The sequence below is a fragment of the Lemur catta genome, chromosome 11 (genome assembly GCF_020740605.2).
Source record: "Lemur catta isolate mLemCat1 chromosome 11, mLemCat1.pri, whole genome shotgun sequence".
In the NCBI taxonomy this organism is placed as follows: Eukaryota; Metazoa; Chordata; class Mammalia; order Primates; family Lemuridae; genus Lemur; species Lemur catta.
The window spans coordinates 81,407,454-81,430,143 of record NC_059138.1 but is presented as its reverse complement, the minus strand read 5'-3'; the positions used below and the strand labels follow the sequence as shown (position 1 = coordinate 81,430,143).

Below are 22,690 nucleotides of genomic sequence, written 5' to 3'. Positions count from 1 at the left end.
TATAAGCGAGAGCACCCTTAAACACAGGCGTGCGGTTCAGAGAATTAATTCCTTCCACCCCCTCCCAGGCAGCCTTGGTGAAATTAAAGTGGGAATTGACATTCTCACGAATTTCCTGTTTCCTGCCTGTGTTTACGAGAAATCTAGGTCATGACAGTTCCGACCGTTCTCATCTTGAGTGGTATATGCCATAGAAGGGCAATGCCCAAGGCTCACGCACACCCTCCTTCTTCTTCTTGCTCTGTCCCCGTGCAAAAGAGAAAGTGTCACAGCAATAACCACACTGACACTCTGGTCTCAAGTGGCTTCCACACCTAGTCAGGAACACGTGTCTGGGCTGTGGCAGTGTTCACACTGGCTGTCATCAGTGAGGGGACGATCAGTCATGTGATGTCCCTGAACAAAGAGGCACTTGTCCTCCAGAGTCAGCGGAGAGTGGCCTTGGTGGATTTCACCTTTTCCTGCTCACCTCCGCAGGGCCCCTCATGCCGTGGAAGATCCTGACTAGTTGTTCAAAAGCAAAGTCCGTCCTCTCCTTTCTCTCCAATCCCTTAAGTATAAGTCAGAGAGTTGTCCTAATGAGTGACTCTGAGATGAGTAAGGAATTCATCATTTTTGTCAATGTTCCTAAACTGAGAACAATTTTTATGAATTTATGAGATTAATGCATAACATTTCATTGAAAAAAATAATGTTTTAGAAAGAAATAATGACCTATGATCCCAGCACCTTAACATAATTATTTTCATTTCACATACTGGCTTCCAGGCTTGTTCATAACTGTGATCAGTATGTACGTGGTGTTCATTTCTCCTACTTTTCTTCACTTAACCTCAGATCTTCATAATTATCCTACTGAATGGCTGGCCAAATACGTTTCTCTTGGTTGCTAATTCGTGATGTCTTTAATACCCAAAGCGGGGAGAGATTTAGTTTTTCATTATGTCCTTACAGATAATAATATTTAACTTTACCTTGCTTTTGAATGTTTTTTAGAAATAACCCCTGGAGTAGCATCCCTGGTTCTTGATATGAATTGCCTTAGTGATTAAAAAAATGATACAAATTTACAGTAACACTGATGAAGCCATGACCATTATAATTATAAACTAAAGGACCCAAGAGATAATGGTTATGGAAACAGATGCCATATTTAATGGAAAATCGTCTTGGCGAGCTTCTGGTTTTTTATGTTAGTGTCTGCACTGGGCAGGCCTGAGTGGAGGCCTAAGGAAGAAAAAGAGCAAAAAATGAGGACAGTATTTTTGTAGAATCGCTCCCATTCCGTGACTCAGCATTTTTTCCTCCACTTGAGTCTATTTCTGGCAGGGTAAGGAGTCCATTTGCATGGGAGATACCGGTAGGTGTAGCGCAGAACAGGAGCTGCCGCTGTAGCCAGGGAAGCTGGAGTTGCGGCAGACACAGACAGACGGGAGAGCCAGACAGAGCTGCCGGATGAGGGACTGTGCCAGGAGCTGGGAGCACCCAGCTATGAGAACATGGGTCTGGCAGAGTTCGCTATGGAAGAATTCTTTAATCCAACTGAAACTCTGATATCTAGAGGCATTGGCCTCATCTTTTTGCCGTCCATCTTCTTTCTGGGGCATTCTTGTTCTGAGTCACAGGCCACAGACACATCCTCTGACAGATATTATGGTGGAGAATGAAGGGGAGAGAGATCTGGCTCCCAGGAAGAAACGCCTCATGGCAATCACTGAACAGTGCAGCTCCCAGATCACAGCAGGGGAGACAGGGGTCATCGGTGGTGCCTAATAAAGGCACAGAGAAGGAGGATGTGCTGTAACACATGTGATAGCAGTGCAGAGCACTGGAGTGGAGAAGCTTGGCCCTTCCCCTACAGACTAGGAGCCATCGGGGAGTTGAGATGTGCTGACGACTCATCCTCTGCTGACGGCTCAGAGCAGAATGATCACCGTACCCGACACCAGTACAGCTCGTACAGCTGGAGAAGTGTTTTAATGTACATACTAGACATGACACTGAGTGCCTTGGCAAGGTCATTCAGCTGCACTGAAATGAGTGTCACTTAGTCCTTGGTCCTTTGGGCCTGGCTCAGTCTGCACTCAGTAGGTACTTTCCAGTGTGTGAGCTCAGCTATTCTGTCTCCAGAGCCTGTCCTCCTCCTTTGTCCCCTGCAGCCTCTGTGGAATAAACTCTAGGCTTTGTGTAGCCTTTGCTCCACAGGAGCTGAAAGATCCAAGGACAGATGTAAAGATGCTGGGTTCCCCCAGAAGCCTCCTACCTCCAATGTAGCTTCCACACCTTGGGAGTTCACACCTCTGTGGACCTCTCTGGTGTGTGTGGGGGTGATAGAAATTAGAGCAGCCTTCAGTGCTGCTGACTGGGAGAGGGGTTACTGTTTTTCATGGTCTCCCTGGAAGGGAGATGCTGAAGACAGAAGAAGAGCACAGCTTTGGGGCTGTGGCCTTGGACACTCATTTAACCTCTCCAAGCCCTGCCCCATGAAGGGCAGTGGTAACGGTTGCTAAATGTACTGTCGTGAGAATTAAATAAGATGGTCATGCAGACTTCCCTGAATGGAGAGAAGGAATCATGCTGGACCCTGGCAAAGCATGCCCCCTTCCTCCCAGCAGCCTCTCGCCGCCCCTCCTGTCAGGACAGGCTGTAGGCTCCACTCCATGTGCCCTCTGCGGCCACTTGTAACTGCAAATCAAATGTGGTCTTTTCTCTCATCTCTTGTAGGAGGTGCTTGAACTGGCTTTCTCCATCTTGTACGACTCAAACTGCCAGCTGAACTTCATCGCTCCTGACAAGCATGAGGTAAGGGTCTCAGTGGGGTTCATTTATGAGAGAACGTTGCATTTTCTCCCGGAAAACACTGGCAAGAAAGAAATTTCACTTTTGTTAAAGAAAGCCCTGCCTGAAAAAAATCATGAACAAAGGGGCATCTTGTTGACTTGGAATAGAACAGAAACCTCTTGAAAAACTGCCAGTTACAACAGGTTGAACTTTCTAGCAGCTTGATCTAGAGTTCACAGAAAAGAACAAGGAAGTGCAATGCCTCAAACTCAGCACAGGCATCATTGCCGATCCAGAGGAAGAAGGAGCCCTGGTTACAATTTTGGTTTTCATTGAATATTTAGTTTTTGGTCTAGATTTTTCCAAGACAAACTAGTCTATTCTTTAAAACATCTGATGAATTAGGGTTTCTACCAAGTTTCTTTAAGCTATTTTTAGGGCTGTCTCTGCTGTGAGGATTTTGTTTTCAAGATGTTTCTATTCCTTTTTGACATCTTGTTATATGTATAATTTGTTTCTCTTCTTGAAGCACGCTGTCAGCTATATTTAAAATATTTAGCAAAAGTCTAGGAAAATGAATGTGTAAGATAAAGTAGCAGTTATGGTTGATTTAACTTTCTTTTGTAAAATGGAATCCGACATCATGCTTGAAACTTATTTTTAGATGATGCCATTGAAATTTTTGTTTTGCGTGTGGCGGCATAAACAGCTTTTAGAAAGGAGGAGAACATTTTAATAGAATCTGACTGTTGTTCCCCATTTCCCCTAGGACATGCAGCTCATTTAGAAGTTATTCAGTATCTGGTTTTCACTGGTTTGAAGCTTTTGAATAAAATTGTACATCCCAAAGAGAGAGAAAAGATTAGACACAAATCTTGCATTTAGAATGGTGCTTAAATATAATTCTGTGTCACTTGACATTTAGTTTGCTGAAGGGTAAGACTTTGTCTTCATCTTTCTGAAAATAGATACCGTGTCCTACTGTTTCTGTTTTTAAATGAAATTGTGGTTCTGCACAGGCCACCATATTCAAGATGTATAGAGCTGAGCAGAAAACCACTTTAAGTAGTAGAACTTTGGATGTGATTTAAATCTATACAAGGCTGCTTTCCGCAGGGTACATTAATTCCAGGTAAGGATAAATGCCGTGAGAATGCCAGATTATTACTCATATCTGCCACTTCTTATGGATAAAATGAAGAGGAAAATGCCATATGCTTGTGAACACTTTTAATTTTTTTAGACCACTTGCTTATCTATTACCTCATTTTATTTTCATAATCACTCCATAAAATAGAAAGTTCTATTACAGATAGTGTCATTTATCAGTAAGGGGAAAGAGACCTCCCAGAACCGAATACTTCAACAATAGAAGGATGATAGCATAGTTGACCCTTGAACAACACGAGGATTGGGGCGCTGACCCCTCTACCCCCGCAGTTGAAAACTCATGTATAACCTTTGACTCCCCCAAAACTCAGCTATTAATAGCCTGCTATTGACCTACAGGTAGCATAAACATTAGATTAACACATATTCTGTACGTTATATTATATTGTTATACAACTGAGTAAGCTAGACAAAAGAAAATGTTATTAAGAAAACCATGAGGAAGAGAAAGTATATTTACTATGCATTAAGAAATGGATCATCATGAAGATCTTTGTCTTTGTCACCTTCACGCTGAGTAGGCTGAGGAGGAGGAGGAAGAGGAGGGGTTTGTCTTGCTGTCTCAGGGGTGGCAGAGGAGGAAGAGGTGGAGGAGGTGGAAGGGGAGGCAGGAAAGACAAACATACTCTGAGTAACTTTTATTGAAAAAAAAAATGCACCTGTAAATGACCCACACAGTTCAAACCCATTATGTTCAAGGGTCAACTGTAATTATAACTGTAAATAACTAGCCTGGTTTACTCTCTGCCAGGCACCATTAAATGATACACACACACACACACACACACACATATATTTATTTATTTATATGCATAAATATGTTATTTATATATATATTTCACCTCATTAATCCTTATATAACTCTATGAGAAACAAACTAATATTATCCTCACTTTATAAAAGAGGAAAATGAGGGACAGAGAGGCTAAGAAACATGTCCAAGGTCCAGAAGCCCCTCCCTTGGCCCCTCCCCTGCAGTGTGGAGCTAGGAAGGGATAGAACAGGCACTGAGCCCACACCTTCCTCACTGAGCTTCTGCAGTATCAACTCGTGGCCACTCTGGTTCACCTGTGCCCCCACTCACTCTTCCCCCCACACCCAGCTGCCACCCCTGATTATATTGAAGCAAATTTAGATATCATATCATTTTACTTGTAAGTATCCTGTATGCACCTCTCAATAATAGTCAATTTTGAAACATAACTGCAGTGCCATTATCACACCTAAATAAATTAATAATGTGGTGATTTTTAATACCACCATGTGCAATCTGTTTCCAGATTTCTCCGATTGTCTCAATTGCGTTTTGCTCCTTCTATTTTTTGTCCCAGTCAGAATGCAAATAATGTCCATACATTGCAGTTGGTTAATATGTTTCTTAGGTTTCTCTGAATCTACAGGTTCCTCTCTGTCTCTCACAACTATAAGCATGTGCTTTTTCTCCTTGCAATTTATTTATTGAAAAAAACCAGGTTGTTAGTCCTTTAATATTGCCAGTAGTCTAGATGTGCTGATTATAACTCTGTGTATTAGTTTACTCTTGCTACTGTAACAAACTACCACAAACTCAGTGTTAGTTTTAAACAACATAAATGTGGCATCTTACAATTCTAGAGGTCAAAAGTCAGATGCTGGTCTTACTGGGCTGAAATCAAGTGTCAGCAGGACTGTGTTCCTTTCTGGAGGCCCTAGGGGAGAATCTATCTCCTTGCATTTTCCACATCTAGAGGACGCCTCCATTCCTTGGCCTCCATCCATCCACAACAGCACTAGGCTAAGCCCTCATCTTGTCCCTCCAGCCTCCTCTGGAGTCCAATCTCCCTCCCACTTTTCTGACTCTGACACCTCTTCTGTTTTCCTCTCTCACTTTCATGGATGCTTGTGATTACATTGTGCCCACCTGGGTAATCTAAGATCGCTCCATTTTCAGGCCAGCTGATAGCAACGTTAATTTCTTTTGCCCCAGAACCTACCATCTGGGGTGTAGATTCTGGACATCTTTGAACAGCGGGTATTCTGCCCACCACAGCCTGCAAAATCACTTCATATATTCATCTGTCCCATGTCCCTTATATTTCTTATAAATTGATAGAGGATTAACCAAGTCCAGGCTCAATTTTTAACAGCAGCAATGGTGTGTGCTTGTGTGGTGTCTCCTTGTTTCTTTTTCTTGGACATCAGCAGCCACCGGTGATCGTTGCCCAGGTCCTGGGATCCAGCAGAGGTTCCAAAAGGTTGATATTCCAATTCTGTCATTCCTCCTTCATAGATTACTGGGATATATAAAGAGAAAATGGCCTCATCAACTATTTGGTTACCCTAAAGTTGTATAATTCATGTATGATAGGCAGGATAAATACTTGATTCCCTTTGCCAGTTTTCAAAATATAAGCATCTTTCAAAGAAGACCAGTGAGGTATTTCTGGTGTTTGAGTAAGTCAGAGATTTAAACATTTGTATCTCAGTGTTTCCATTGTTGTATTATTAGTGTCTAAATTGTCCTATCTGGGACAAGTAAAAACACCATCAGGTTGGCTTCTGAGTTCTGTTGACATGACTCCTATGTCTTTGGTAACTTTCTGGCATTCTGGTATGACAAGATGCTCCGGGTTCATCTTGTATGTTTCCTGCCTTTTCTCTATGGAGCCTTGGTTACTTTTGGTAGGAAATGGTATTTAGTAACCAGAATCTGGGCATAAGGTGTGTTTATTACTACTTGGTCGGTCATTACTTTTAAGCCTCTTTGGGGATAGAGCTAGGTGTTAGGACTTTTTTTAAGATAAAATACATCATTCGTTGATACTGGTGGTTCCAACTCAAATCCAGTACTACAGGGTTTTTTATTTATTGGTCGATTATACTCTTAATAAAATTTTTTGTGCCTGCCATTCTCAAAAGAAAAGCACCATAGAAATGTTCCTGTGGGTCAAGTTAATCTGAAGGCTCTGTACCAAGAGCAGTAATCTCCAGGACTGTGGGATTTATCATGATACAGTGTCAGAGCTGGAGGGGGCTTTTGAGAGTACAGAGTTCAGGGGAACTCACACCTGGATGTTCATCAGAATTATCTGGAAAGTTTTTTTAAAAAAGTCTCCTCATCCCAGATCTACAAGATCAGAATCTCCAAGGGAGGAACTGGAAATCTGTTTCTGTCAAGCTTATTTATGAGGAAATGGATGGTTAGACATGTTCAGAATATGGCTAAGGTATTCATGAGAACACTAATGCTTCCTGAGATCCCTCAGCACTAACCCAGTGTTTACATGGGTTAAATGTTTGGTTGAGATCACATAGGCAAGGGCTTAATAGAACCAAAACCCTACAGTTCAGTACTGCCCTCGTCAGACATATATCTCACAGTACAACCATTGGGCACCTCCTTGGCTTAAAAAGTGGTACCACTGATGTGTACATGGTAGATTTGCATCACATCATAGTGACTGAAGATTTATATAGCGCTTGCAATATACTTTCGGTACTTTTGTGTTGAGATCTGCTATCATATTCTGGAATACAGTGCAGATAACCACAATGCAAAAGATAGGCTCAGTAGGGTCTAGAATTACCACTTGACCCAGCGACGCCAGGAGAGGAGGGGATCTAGAAAGCGTGCTGGAAGGAAGCCCAGTTCAGTGAGAAGAGCAGAGCAACTGCTGTCACAGAGTCCTGTGGAAGACTAGGGCCAGCCTAGCAGGTGAGTGGAGCGCAGCATCCCGAATGCAGGCAGCTTTCTACCATGCTGGCTGCAGAGGCTGGCTCTTTGACCAGGTAGCACGATTCTCTTTCTAGGTCAGGGCAGGACCCCAGTCTCTCAGAGGGAAGTTGACAAGAGTAAGGCAAGCCCTCACATAAATAAAGCACAGTTCCTCCCCCACCCCTCAGGAGTTCATAGTCCAAAAAGGCTATGATTACTTTTATGAAAGGAGAAGAACCAAGCTCTTAGTTGGGCACTCTGACAGGCTTTCCAACACAGGTGATGCCCCAGGGATCAGGCTCCAGAGACGTGGTGGAGGGAAACCCTGGCAGAAGAGGACCCCAGACAGGCAGCTAACCCCCATCCTATTAAGATCACCCAATAATTGTAGCCATTTTGGCTGTCAGACATTGGACAGCAGAAGGTTATTTCCTAGCCCTTTTGTTGAGAAACAAAAGGTGGAGCTAACACTGGTGCCAGGGTGGGATGGGGCTGTCATGTGTGTGCTACGAATCAGGTACAGGCAGAAACCAGCTACTACACTAGAAATCACAAGTGGAAGCAGCAAAAAAGCAAGCTTGACCTGCTGAGTCAAGGAGTGTTGGGATAGATTCCACCAATACCTTAAAGTCATGGGCTCACTGGGGGGATGTTAGAGATAAGACTATAGATCCCAAATAGGCAAAGAGATGATTGTGCCTGCAGATTTTGAGGCAATGTACACTTTTCTGCACATCTGTGGTTGTGACCGGAATCCCCAGAGGATACCAGAGGTACCTTGTGTGGTCATGGAGCATGAAAACCCTCAGCCGCCACATAGGGAGGAATTCTTTGCAGAGAAGAGGGCAGGCCCAGGAGCCGAACTGCCCGGATTCAAATTCCACCCACCCCACATACTACCCAGTTACTTCACTTCTCTGTGCCTCAGTTCCCTCACCTGTAAAACAGAGATAGATGATAACAGAATTGTCAACGTTACAAAGATGTTGTGAATATGAAATAATGATGTAGGCAAAGCACTTAGCACAGAGCCTAGCACGGGTTAGTATTCACTAAATGTTAGGTATTTTTCCTTCTCCTGTAATTGTCACCAATAATGATTGCTGTCACCTCCCTTCCCGCCAGTACTGTATCTGGACGGATGGGCTGAATGCGCTGCTTGGGAAAGACATGATGAGCGACCTGACTCGGAATGACCTGGACACCCTGCTCAGCATGGAAATCAAGCTCCGCCTCCTGGACCTGGAAAACATCCAGATCCCAGACGCGCCTCCGCCCATCCCCAAGGAGCCCAGCAACTATGACTTCGTCTACGACTGTAACTGAAGTGGCCGGGCTGGACGCGCCTTCTCCAAAACTGGAAAATCTAGCTAACAGGAGAGAGGAATGAAAACACGCCCACGCCTTGGAATCCTCCTTGGGTGAAGGGAAGCTGTGGGTCGACACTTCCTTCGGCCTCGCCTCTAGCCCCCGGCATCTCTCGGCCCTGCCCTGGCATCTTGCTCACCTCCCTGACTCTGTTTCTAGGCTCCACTGCTTTAGGTCACTTCCCATTGCTGCAGTCCACTGGTGGGACAAGAGCAAAGCCCACCGCCAGTCAGAGAGCCAAGGAGCCCCGTCATCCCAGCCCCTATCCAAGTCCCCCCTTCCCAGAGTAGGGAGCCAACAGCCCCAGACTGCCCGCCAGACCGAGGGGAGTGCCCCAAGGCCCCTGTCTGGAGGAAACAGGTCCAGCATCCTCCTTTCCCTTCTCTCTAGGGTCAGCTCACACCTCTAGTTCCATTGGAATTGAGATCTGCTTTCAAGTCTCCTCCCGCCTCCTTCCCCGCCTTGGCCTTGCCCTGTTCCTCTTTGTCCCAAGAGCAGCAGCAGCAGCTGCCTTATCGTAGCCCTCGCCAGCACCGGGTCTCGCAGACACACAGTCCCCAGGTTCCACGCCCACTCTGCATCTGCACTGTGACCGTCACCTACCTTCCCTCCTCGCTAGCTAGCCTGGGATTTCCTCTCCCCGCCCCAGGCCAGACCTGCCTTCATTTCCACACACGCTCCCAGCCTCTTAGCTGAAAGCACAAATGGTGAAATAGTCGTCACGCTCCATCTCTGATAGACTGCCTCTGTGACGGGCCGTTGCTGTCCAAGGGTTTGGTGTTACCGTCTCCACAGGATGGTCACGCTGTCAGACATCCAAGTTTACATCATTGTAATTATTACAGGTATTTACAATTTGCAAGGGTTTTGGGTTAGTTGTTTTTTTTTTTTTTTTGCTTTGTTTTTGTACAAAAGAGTCTAACATTTTTGCCAAACAGATATATATTTAATGAAGAGAAGAGATACATAAATGTGTGTACTTTCCAGTTTTTTTTTAATTATTTTAATCCCAAACATCTTCCTGAGAATAACATTCCCTTAAACATGCTGTGGAATAAAATGAATTGTGATGAGTTGGGGAGCTGGTGTTTTGATTTGGTGACTTAGGTTCCTGCTCCTCACTCACTGGCACCTGGGGGCTTGTTTGAAATTCCAGCCCTTCGATCCCTCGCAGACCTGCTCAATCTGGTGATATATGTGCATGGCAGACTGAGAAACACTGCTCTTGGGGACCCTGGACTGGGTCAGTGTGGGCTCTGAGCATCAGTAGAGAATGTTGCTTCTGAGAAGTCTGTCCAAACCCACTGAGAAAATCAGACCCACTGTGTGAAAATATGATCTATTTATTTTACATTGTTGCTTCCAAACCATGACTTTTCTCTCTTTCTTTTTTCTTTCTGACCATTATATAATTCATAGAACTGGTCAAATTAAATACATCGGAACTTCAAGGGAGCACGCTTAGCAATGCAAAAGAATGCAAAGCCACAGACCTGAAATTAATTAAGCCAGAACTAAATAAATCTAATTTTTAATTAATAAGTGATGGGTCAGAGCCCAGCAAATGATTTTTCTTAGGTCATTTCCACTACAGGCATCATCAGGATCATAAACTCCAAGGGCTGGAAGGGATGTCAGAGGGTGTAAGCATGCAGAATTAAGCATGGTGCAGCACAAGCCACCCTGGACTTGCAGCATAGGCAGTGGCTGCATCCAGGTCACTGCTCTTTACCATCATCAGGATGTGCAATTGCAGATTGACCTGGGCTGAGATGACATGGTCCAGCGCACTCCATAAATTGCACGGAAAAGTCCTTTATAATTCATAGTCATCCACAGAGTGTCCTTCTTCCCATCAGAGCACTCAGCTGAGTGTCGGGTTGACAATTCCTTTATCATTAAGTTTCGATGCTATTAACATGTATGTCCTTCCTGTCAGGAGCAGTTATTAATCTACCCATCATCATGATAAAACGCTAAGTGTTAGGCGAAAGAAAACAAACAAAATCACATTATTTTTTACCTAGGGGTTACAAGATCCAGTCAATGAAAAGGGGAATTCCCTGAATGAACATACTTGAGGTCCTGGGACTCTGGGATTAAGAGATTGATGGGTCCTGCGACCCTAGCTGGGAAGATCCAGCCCCTCTCCCTCCTGGCACCCTGCTGTGGTGCACGCAATAGAAATGGACCCTTTTAGGACTATCAGAGAACATTCTCTTACCTTTCCCTGGACCCTTCTCCCTTGGCCCAGGGAGATCCTGAGGGTGTTGCCATCACTGTTCTGTCTTCCTTCATTTTGTGACCATGTGGGGAAGGGTTGCTGCCCGCATTTGGCCCCCTCATCTTCTCTTCCTGGGCAACCCAAGGCTTTTTCCCCATGCAGTGAGCCCATCAGCTCAGCTTCAACACCTGTTGCCTGCAGTTTTCTAAGCCTGGGCAACTCAGCCAAATCCAAGGCAAAAGTGAAGTGGGAAACTTGATTTTGTCATTAAGTCCAACTTGTATTCTCCAATTCAGGTTTACCTGAAATAAAACTGATAACATAATTTGAATCTGCTGATATTTTAATAATTCCTATCTTATACTTGTTCAGAATCCATAGGAGGAAGGATAATTAATCAGCCCTCCCAAACTACTAAAAAATGATTACTTTTAAGGGTAGGGAAAGCTAATTGTAATTGCAAAATAAAAAGTTCAAGGTTGAATGTTTCTTCAATCTATTTACAAGTCCATTCTTCCAATTATCTTCCAAACCATCCTCCAATTACCAACTAGAACACATCTAGCCTACCTACCTGCTCTTATAATGAAGGAAGCAGTTCATGTACCCAATGACATGTATACTTTTCATCGACTTTGTTTTAATTTTGAAAATATTTTACAATTTCCATAAACTTTTAATTTTAAGGAGGAAATGAAATATTCATTCAATAATCAAAAATGTGCTTAGAGCTAGACACTAGGAAAGCAACAAGAACAAAATTTATAAAGTTAACATTTGTAAAAGTGAGAACAAAATTTGTAATGTTAGGGAAATGACAATCAAGTAACTTAGTTAAATACAAAACCAAAAAGTTGAAGCACAGTGTGGTAAATAGTATTATATAAATATGTAAAAGGTAGATTAGTAGAAAGGAAGTTGTGACCAAAATTTCCAAAAATGATGTAAGGGAAAACAAGACAGAAGTAAAAACTTGGGTGACATCTTGAAAGAGAGATGTTCAGCTTGCAAGAGATAAACCTTCCAGGTGGAGCAAAGAGTACAAACAGAGCACGGAGGCAGGAAAACCTGGGACTACTCAAGATCTGTAAGTCATGCAGTATGGTTGGTGTGTAGGATGTAAATGAGAGAGCAAAGGGAGCTACTACTGCAGAGGAAAAAGGAACAAATCATGAAAATCCTGACAGAGCTGCCAAGGGACTTTTACTTGAGGGCAAAAGAGAGTGCATTAAGAGGAGTAATGTTGTCAGATTTGCCATTCAGAAATACCACAAGGACAAAACAGCCATGTGGGGGAAAGATTGGAGTGGGAGAAAATTGGATGCAGAGATATTAGCAAGGAGATTATTGAAATAGTTCCAACCAAGCACTATTAAAACCCAGACTTTGGTAGCAGCAACAGGAATGGGGAGGAGGGTGAAGTTATTAAAAAGGCAGAATGAGCTGGAAGCAGAGACCTAATTAAGTGTGAGGGTGAGGGAGAGAGAAGAATGCAGATGACTCCTACACGGGGGAGAGAGGAAGAAAAGGAGGTCTTCGTAAATAATAAAGTGAGATAATGAGATAGTATGCATTTGTAGACTTCCCCAAAAAGAAAGATAAGATTGGGGACAAGTTATTTAACCACTGTGAGCCTCTTACTTCCCTTATAAAATTGATATTTTATTACTTGAGAGGATTATAAATGAGGTAGCTAGAAACTGTCAGTGCAAAGAGTAAATCTCCTGCCTTGCCCTCCCCTTCCCTTCACGTCCCTTCCTTTCCTTTGTTATCCACGGTGGTCTGAGTGTAGGATCTTTAGCATAGCTTCAGACCTTCCATATTCGTGGGGGATTGGTGCTAGGACCCTGCAGATAGCAAAGTCCATTGATGCTCAAGTCCCTAACATAAAATGGCATAGTATTTGCATATAACCTACGCACATCCTCCAGTATGCTTTAAATCATCTCTAGATTACTTATAATACTTCATACAATGTAAACACTATGTAATTAGTTGTTATACTGTAATTTTTTAAATTTGTGTCATTTTTGTTGTATTGTCATTTTTGTTGTTTGTTTTTCCATCCACTCTTGGTTGACTCCAAGGATGTGGAAGCCACAGATACAGAGGACTGACTATATATCTACAAATTCAACCTGTTTTATGGGAAAGAAAAATAACAGAGGCAAGGGAGAATGGAAAGTTTAACAGTTTTATTATATTTCTTAAATTAAGGATTTGAGGTAACACAATAAAACCACAATTTAAAATAAATTCAGGGAGAAAAAGTATGTATGGTATAATCCTATATAAAAATATAGTTGTACCCCAATAGCATGAGGCATTACAGAGTGGGAACATGTTATAGCTGGAACAGAGAGGAATGGGGGAGAGAGAATAGTAGGAGATAAGCTTGGGAAACAGGATAAAGAACACTGAATGGCATGCCTAGGTGTTCCTTTATGTGACCAGGATCCACTGACATATTTTACTTGGGTCAGAGGCAGGACCAGATTTGCATTTTAAGGTCACCACTGTGACATTGGCAACAGCTGCAAAGATCAATGGCCCAAAATTTGGGGAAGAGTAGGACTGGAGGCTAAACATGTGCCAAAGGTGCTTCATTTTTAAAGACTGAATGTATCAATCAATCAATCAAATTCCTGAGAGCAACTTGAGTCCAACAAAGATTACAAATGGGGTACTAAAAAAGAACTAAAACTTAATCATCATTGCAAACACAGAAAAATAAAAGACAAAAGTATATATAGTTGACCCTTGAACAACAAGGGGGTCAGGGTGCCAACCAGGCAGTCAGATATCCAACTGTAACTTTTGACTCCCCAAAAGCTTAACTACTAATAGGCTACTGTTGATTGAAAGCCTTATCAATAACACAGTCAACATATATTTTGTATGCTATATGTATTACACACTCTATTCTTACAATAAAGTGAGCTAGAGAAAAGGAAATGCTATTAGAAAAATCACAAAGAAAAAATATATTTACTATTCATTACATAGAAGTGGATCATCATTAAGGTCATCTTCCTCATCGTCTTCACACTGAGTACTGTGCAGAGGAGGAAGAGGAGGGGCTGGTCTTGATGTCTCAGGGGTGTAGAGACGGAAGGAAATCTGCGTGTAAGTGGATCCACACAGTACAAACCTGTGTTGTTCAAGGGTCAACTGTATTTTCATAGTTCAATATATAAATACAAAAATAGAAATAAGACCAAATCTTTCTCAGACTAGCTGAAAAAGCAAAATCCAAATAAATACTGCCTACAAGATACGTGCCTAGAACAAAATGACACAGAATAATTGAAAATACAAGGATGAGCCAGACACCAGCAAATCCAAAGTTCTAATGAGGTGTATGGGGAGAGGAAATGGCAGGGAAGGAGCAAATAAATATCAGGCAAAGCAAAACTGAAAATTAAAATATATGGAAAAGAAAGTTATTATATAATACAGATGCTCCTTGACTTATGATGGGGTTACGTCCCGATAAATTCATCATAAGTTGAAAACACTGTAAATTGAAAATGCATTTAACATACCTAACCTACCCAATGTCATACGCTCAGCCTAGTGTAGGGGCCAAGGCCCTTGGTTCCAAAGGTTCACTGAAAAATCGCTGACATGAGGCACATTGATTAATACGAGAAAAGGCACACAAATATATTTAACAAGTATACATAGTAGCCTTTAGAATGAACACCCAATCCCCCAAGAGAGTTTAGAAACTTATATGTCATCCTGGTAAAATAGGTTATTGTGGGGGGTAGGGGAGAAAGAGGAATTCTGTTGTGGGTCAGAGAGACCTTGAGGCTTCTTCAGTCCACATGTCAAAATGCCATATTTTGGGGTATTGGTTTCTGAACCCCAACATGAATCTACCTCAAATGTGCTTAAAACATTTATATTAGCTTACAGTCAGGCAAAACTATCTAACACAAAGCTTATTTTATAATGAAGTGTTGAATATCTCATGTACCACATGTTACTAGCCTGGGAAAAGATAAAAACTCAGAGTACATCAAAATTGTGAGTTTTGTGCCATCATAAAATCAAAAGATTGCAAGTGAACCATCCTAAGTTAGGGACCATCTGTTTTCTTTTACATTGATACAATTTACTATGTTGATATGACTGAAAATCTACATGACAAATAAAATTGCCCTGAAATATCTAAACCAAAACTATTATGTATACAAAGGAATTGATGAATACCATTCCTTAGGTAGATACTTTAAATAATGGTATATAGCTTTTAACTAATATGATCAACTGGATTCAAAAGGTGTTTCCATATGTCTAATCTACAAAACATATACATTCTATATATATCCTTGGAATATATTCAAACTTACTTGTATAGTTGGCTACAAAAAAATTTTACACTGTAAGAAAGTAAGTATAAAAGGTTTCTAGTTCCATGGCAATACCCAAAACATCCTCTCTGCAAAATTATTTTAAATTCAGCAAAAAACGTAAATACAATAAAGATGATTTTAAATGATTTTCTCTGACCTTGTATTAAAAGAAGGGAAATCCACAGGTGCTAGTAATAGGGAGAGAACTAAAATCCAAAGCACAAACTTGTGGCTGAGGCTGTGGCCTCCCCAAGTTGTCAATGGTCTAGATGGGGGGTAGGCTCCAGTGTCCAGGTAGGGACAGAGACCTGGCTTCATGTGTATTACCACCCAACCAAGTTCTATTGTCTGCTGCACAGAAGGAAGCCAATACACTGAGACAGCAGGTGTTGTGGTGGAGAAAGACTTTAATACAGCAAGTCCACAGAGCGAGGAGACAGGAGAAATTTCTCAAATCCACCTCACAGAGAATTTGGGGGCCAGGGATTTTAAAGATAGTTTGTTGGACAAAGAGCTATGAAATTGGGTCTGCTGATTAGCTGGGGATGAACTCATAGTGTTGGGGAGCAAAAATTGTCTTCTTGCACTGACTCAGTTCTAGGTACAGGGTAGCAGGATCTGTTGAGCCAGTTCCTGAGTATGGCCACTGGTCTGGTTGGCATTAGATTTTGTCCACCTGAATGCAGAGTCTGGCAAATAGCTCAAAGACCAATTTCAGGTTTTAGAATAGTGATGTTATCTATAGAAACAATTAGGGAAGTTACAAATCTTATGGCAACCAGGGATACATGACTAAGCAGTAAGCAATTAAAGGAAGGCAAGCCATGAGACAATGGCTGGTTAACTTTTAGCTATGCCTATACTTCCATAGAAATCAGACTTCTACCACAGTTCTTGCCTTATAGCCCTACATTATTTTGATAGAGATGACTTCATGTGCATGCAAGATGAAAAATGGAGCTGAGGTCTTCCCATAAAAGCCAGGATCCTAAGGCTACACCCTCAGTTGCAGGTTAGATTGGGGCGGGGGCGGGGGGAAATCTATCCATTGGCATAGGAAGCTAACATGAAATCTTCTCTGTCTGACTGGGCTCTGCGAGGAAAAAGACTCACCTGAAAATCTGAAGCCTTAAGCCTGTGACTCATCTGGTATTAGGGTTCAAATTTATATCACTCCCTTATGTCCTAGATTGCCCATTTAAGAGACTAACATAAAACATGACCCTGGGCTGCACAGAGCTGGACATCCTAGTGGAAGTAAATAAAAAAACTATTCTGGGTATAATCCCCACAAGTCAGGCTACAAGGGATTTTCACAGAAAAGTCATATGTCACTAAAGAGTTGTGTTTATAATCAAAAGTAATACAACACATGGAAGCAATCTATAATAATGAAAATATTAGATACCCCAAAACATGACATAATAGAATAAAAACATGAAAATAACATAAAGTAAATGTATTTAAATGGAATTGAAATCCTCAGGACAATAAAAAGATGTGAAAAACAATAATATATGAAAAATACAGTCATTGGAAATAAGAACTCAGTGCCATGTTAAACACAGGGTAGAACTAATGGTCACAGACACGGTGAGCATTGTAGAGAGGAAGGGCATGCCTCTAAACCTCGCTTGGGTGAGGCAAAGACATAAAATGTAACCAGAAGATATTTGAATTTCTGTGTGTTTTGCAGCATTATTCACATTGGCTAAAATGTGGAATCAGCTTAAGTGTTTATGAAGGGAAGAATGGATAAAGAAGATGTGGTATATGTATACAATGGAATATTATTTAGCCATGAAAAAGAAGGAAATTTTGTCATTTGCAGAAACGTGAATGGAACTGGAGGACATTATTTTAAGTGAAATAAACCAGGCACAGAAAGACAAATATTGCATTTTCACACTCATATATGGGACCTAAAAAAACTGATCTCATGGAGGTAATGAATAGAATGGTGGCTACTAGAGATTGGTAAGGGTGGTAGGTAGGGGTAATGAAGAGGTGTTGGTTAATGGGTAATACCGTTAACTAGAAGGAAAAAGTTCTAATGTTCAATAGTGCAATAGGGCAACTATAGTTAACAATAATTTATTATATTTCAAAAAAGCTAGAAATTTTCAAATGTTCCCAACATAAAGCAATGATAAATATTTCAGATGAATCATGTCCCAATTACCCTGATTTGATCATTATATGTTATATGCTTGTATCAAAATATAACACATACTCCACAAATATGTATAATTATTATGTATCAATAAAAAATAAAAAAATTCCAAAAGAAATAAATAAAAAATACATATTTACATATATGTATATAGGCAAAGAATCTTGCCTAGCTTTTTAGTGTTTCTATTTTCAAAAGTAAATAAATTATTCTTCAATTGGTTTTTGGAAAAAAAATAAAAATAAAAAAATAAACACAGAGTAGACACAACTAAAGAGAGAATTACTGAGCTCAAAGATAGATCTGAGGAAAATTACCTGGAAGGCAGCATAGAGAAATTCAAAATTAAAAAATATATATATATATCTGAAGGTTAAGCAGCATGGAGGTGAGAACTCTAATAGGAGGAGTCCCAGAAGGAGAGAATAGCAAATTGTGGAAATGCAGTATTACAAGAAATAATGGCTGAGGTTTTCCAGTAAAACATAAATTCTTAGATTTGGAAATACAAAAAGTCCCCAGAAGGATAAGTAAATCTGTATTGATAAAAATCATAGTGACATTGCAAAACACCAGAGACAGACAGATTACCTTCAAAGGAACAGTTAAACTAACAGCTTTATCTCAGTAGCAACAACAGAGAAGTGCTCTAAGTGTTTCAATGCCATAGCATACATTGAAAGTTATGATACCTGCACAACACACCAGAGTAAACACATGAGCCTGCTCACCAGGAAGGACTGCAGCCCAAGCCCTGCCCTGACACCCTGATGACAAGGACATCAATACTTCTGCATACCAGAGACTTGTTCCCAGTGCATTGCAGTGAGGAGAGAGGTATGCATTGCAGCACCAGTTGAGAGGCTCTGGAATGGAGGTCTGGAGATACTATGCTTCATAACATTGAGAGAAGTTCATTATAAACTAGAATTCTATTCCCAGTTAAACTGTCACTCAAGAATGGAAACAAAAATATTTCCAACAAGGTTTGAGGGAATTTGTCACTCATAGGCAATCTCTAAAAGTGAGAAGAAAAGGATAATATTGGAAGTAAATCTAAACCAGAAATAGCTGTGGAAAAAGAAATAATAATAACTAATTTAAAATATATTAAAATGATGTGGAATTAAAACATAGAAGAATTTAACATATAATGAAAGGGTATAATATAACTTTAAGCACTTTAACCTGCTTTTATTTTTTAGAAGGTAGAGATATTGACAATCTTTAGACTTTAAATCAACAATACATGTTAAAATTGGGGAATAACTATTGCAAATATTAGAAATAAAATGTACAACTTCCCTATTAATAAAAGGAAGAAAATGTAATAAAGAAAAATAAATCAATTCAATAATAAATAAAAGGAGAAAAAAATGAATGCTCTAATGAAAAATGTGAAAAGGAAATCAACAGGCAAATAACAAAATATAAGTATAAATAATCAGTGGAGGAAAAAATATTTACCAGCACAAAAACTTGAAGAAATGGACATTACGTGAGACATTTGTTTTGCCTATCAAATTGGCAAATAACTATATAATTAAAGGTTATTTCTCCTAATGGTATTATAAATCAACAAAAACAAAATAATCCAAAAAATGTGGATTTAAGTTAATAAATTCTCAAAGAACCATGAATCAATAAGCAGAGAAAATGTTCAAGGTCACAAATAATATTAAAAGGCACATTAACATCTCAAGATACAATTTTGTCTAAGGAATTTTTTTAAATATTCAGTGATGATAAAATGGTAATGAAAAAGGCTCTCACTATCTCTCTTGAGAAATATTTGGTAATATTAATATATATATCTCTCTCCAAGGTTTTCAAAATATGACTGACTCTCGACCTTGCAATTTTACTCATCAAATGGAGCTGCTTTTTTTTTGTTTTGTTTTATCTGTTTACATGCTAAGCCCCCATGTATGATTTTGTTTTACAAAAAAATTCCAGTGTTTAAAACAAAATTTTAAAACTTCTGACTAATGTATAAGAGTGGACATCCATTCACACCATGACACACACGACAGGCATTCAAAATCATATGCAGTAGTCCATCAGAAGAAAAGATGTTTATAAGATGTTAACTGGATAAACTAGCTCATAAAACAGTATGAGAATATGCATGTATTTAATTTTTAAATATCAATATGTGTATTATATATGTCTAGAAAAGGATTTAGACAATATACAAGGCATTTTTAATAGTTTTCTTTGATTGGAACTCCAGGAATTTATTTTCTTTTTTGCTTGGTTTTTTTTTTTTTATAGAAAATCTGTGTTTCACATTTTTGTAATAAGCATGCATGCCTTTGAAATACGAAAAACTTATTTTGCATTTTTAAATCCAATGTCAGGAGATAATGACCTGAACTAATTCCATCTACTCCATCCTACACACTGCCTTCTTGCCCACTGCATTCTCACTTCCTTCATTTTTCCTGCCTCTACCCCTGCTCTATGCCTCTGTTTATCTACCACCTATAGTTGACACTCAATTAGCTTCCGTTGACCTCTGACCTCAGCTCTCTCACTTCTTCTTTCATCTCTCCATTTCTCTGACCAGCCCCTCCTGTAGCTGCATTGGCAGTGGATGCCTGTCCCCATTCCTAGTCTGTCTGTCCCAGATTCTTGCAAAAGCTTCCAGCAGCAATGAGTATACCTGCCTATTTGTATGATGAGATTTAATAGGTAAAATCACAGACTCTTAGTAGATATTAATCCAACCTACCAGCCAAGTGCAAGAAGCCCAGCTTCTCAAGCCAGCCTTGGCTGGAAAACTAGAGTGCCAAAAATCCGACTGTCCACCCAAATCCATCCTTCTAACACAGTATAACCTGAATATACACAAGAATATAAGAACATTCAGCACATTTAGTGACTTTCATCTAACAGTCCCATATGCACCCCTCAAGCCCACATGGAATACGTTCAATCTGTCTTCTTGATGACAAGCTTTAAATATTTGACCACAGCTATTATGTCGTTTTTGAGTCCTCTTTTCCTATTTATTTCAACCCTTCCCATGTGACATGGTTTGCAGCTCACCTGCAATAAATAAATTCTAGTTTGATGGTGTTCCACTTAAAATAGGTCACTTGAAACCAATCAGTTTTCTAAAGTTGTTTTGACAGTCCAGCAAACGAAAGGCCTTACTTAACTTGCAGAGTATTGTAGCATAATTAAAGCTTAAGAACACAATCACTTTTTTATTTTATCATTCCATTTTATTTCATTTTTGAAGCCAGGTAACAATATTGACCAAAAACTCTCAGAGATTTAGCAAGATCTGATGATACCAAACTAATTTTTAATAACAAAGGCACAAAATGGGACATTAAGAAATGATAATCCATAGGTGCCTTTCTAGCTAATGCGGCTGTGTGCATGAGAGAGGAAAGGGAAACAATGTATATGTGTATGATAATTACCGATTGTTGAGGAAAGACCTAACTTTTGGGCAATGTCATGGTTCCACTGTTGTTAAAAAAATTATTAGCTTTGAAGACAAGTTGTGTCTCAAATTCCAGTTCCAACATTTGTTAGCTGTGTGAATTCAGGTCAGTTATTTCCTGGTTTTAAAATTTCATACAACCTTTTTCAAACAGCTGTTGAAGAATTATATTAAATCTTGTTTATAAATTTCAAAGGACAGTGTCTAGCATACCGTAAATACTCATTAAATAGTACATAGTAAATACTCACAGCTAGACCTTTCTGATGCCAAAAATCAAACACATGCCCACTTTGCAGTCCCTTTGGTATCACTCCCAAGGTCACAGAGTAAGGAAGGGCTTGAATCAGGGGAGGTCAGGCTGTCTCAGACTCTGTGGAATCCACTATTCTCAAAAGGACAGTTTGTGGTGGACCTTCACCCTCTTATAATTATGCTATTCATTTTTTTGACCCTAAGTTTGGGGCTTTTCATTTCTCTCTTGGATGGGGGAAAATGGATCACAGAATTTTGCTGATGGAACCCAGTTAGCCTTCTCTTTAAGCCCTGTGGGCTGTGCCCTGTACCCCAGCCTGCTTGGGGATCTGTAATCCCTATTACGGTCCCTCAGTTCCATGACTCATCTGCTCAGCCTCCCATCCGAGCAAGTCTGTACATCTGCATCAAGTTCTCCTTGATTTTTCATGAGAGATCCATAATGCCCTGTCCTGGTCATAAGTTGTAAGAGAACGTCCTCAATGTTCTCAGTATTCCCCAAGAACCTGGATTTATCCTGGATTCCCCCAACTCTTCCCTTCCTGGTTCTTCTGTGCTATATTTGCTCTTTGTTAACTTCTCTTTGAGATCATTGTGGTCCTTGAAAGCTGCAAGTTGTGATTCCAAACTATACGCTTTTCAATTGCCATTGGGTCACTCCCGGTCACAAGGAACATCCGTGGTTCTTCCTATAAACAGCTTTGAGCATTTTCCCTAGTACAAACTATTTAATAGTAGCTATTTGAGAGGTAAGAACATTCCTTCTCAAGACTGGATTCTCACTTCCTGCTTATATTTGGTGAACAGGGATATGTTATCACTACCACATACAAAGCAGAAGTGAGAGCAGGAGCCTGGGGCAGGGGCGCGGCTTGGCCTCAGCTGTGCATGGCGGGGCAGTATTGCTGTGTGGGTGTGTTTGCCAGCTGCACGCAGCTCTCCAGGAACAACTTCGCCAGGGCTGACTTTGCTCTGAGGAAGAGGAAGGCAGTGTCACATCCTCCTGCCCTGTTTGGGGCCTGCTATCTCTGGCACCTCCTGTGAGTGGAGTGAGGGGAAATGAACAGTTATACATGCAATTTCGTTTGGCTCAAGTCATCTCAGCATCTGTAAAGCAAGGACTCATCCATCACCAAATGAAGTCATTATCGAAGCAGCTGTTACCCAGACATGATGCTCAGCTGGGGAGGTGGGAGAGCAATTTATC

The 22,690-nt window shown here is 40.6% G+C and overlaps 1 protein-coding gene across 5 annotated transcripts in view; it reads left to right on the top strand.

The window, feature by feature from the left end:
* Positions 1-10,086, top strand: part of ELMO1 (engulfment and cell motility 1) — a 503,740-nt gene extending 493,654 nt beyond the window's left edge. For all 5 annotated transcript variants that reach the window (XM_045564710.1, XM_045564711.1, XM_045564715.1 and 2 more), the window contains exons 21-22: positions 2,725-2,802; positions 8,771-10,086. In XM_045564710.1, coding sequence (XP_045420666.1) covers positions 2,725-2,802; positions 8,771-8,971 — 279 coding nt within the window. In that variant the 3' untranslated portion in view covers positions 8,972-10,086. The remainder of the gene's footprint in view (positions 1-2,724; positions 2,803-8,770) is intronic.
* The last annotated feature ends 12,604 nt before the right edge of the window (positions 10,087-22,690 follow it).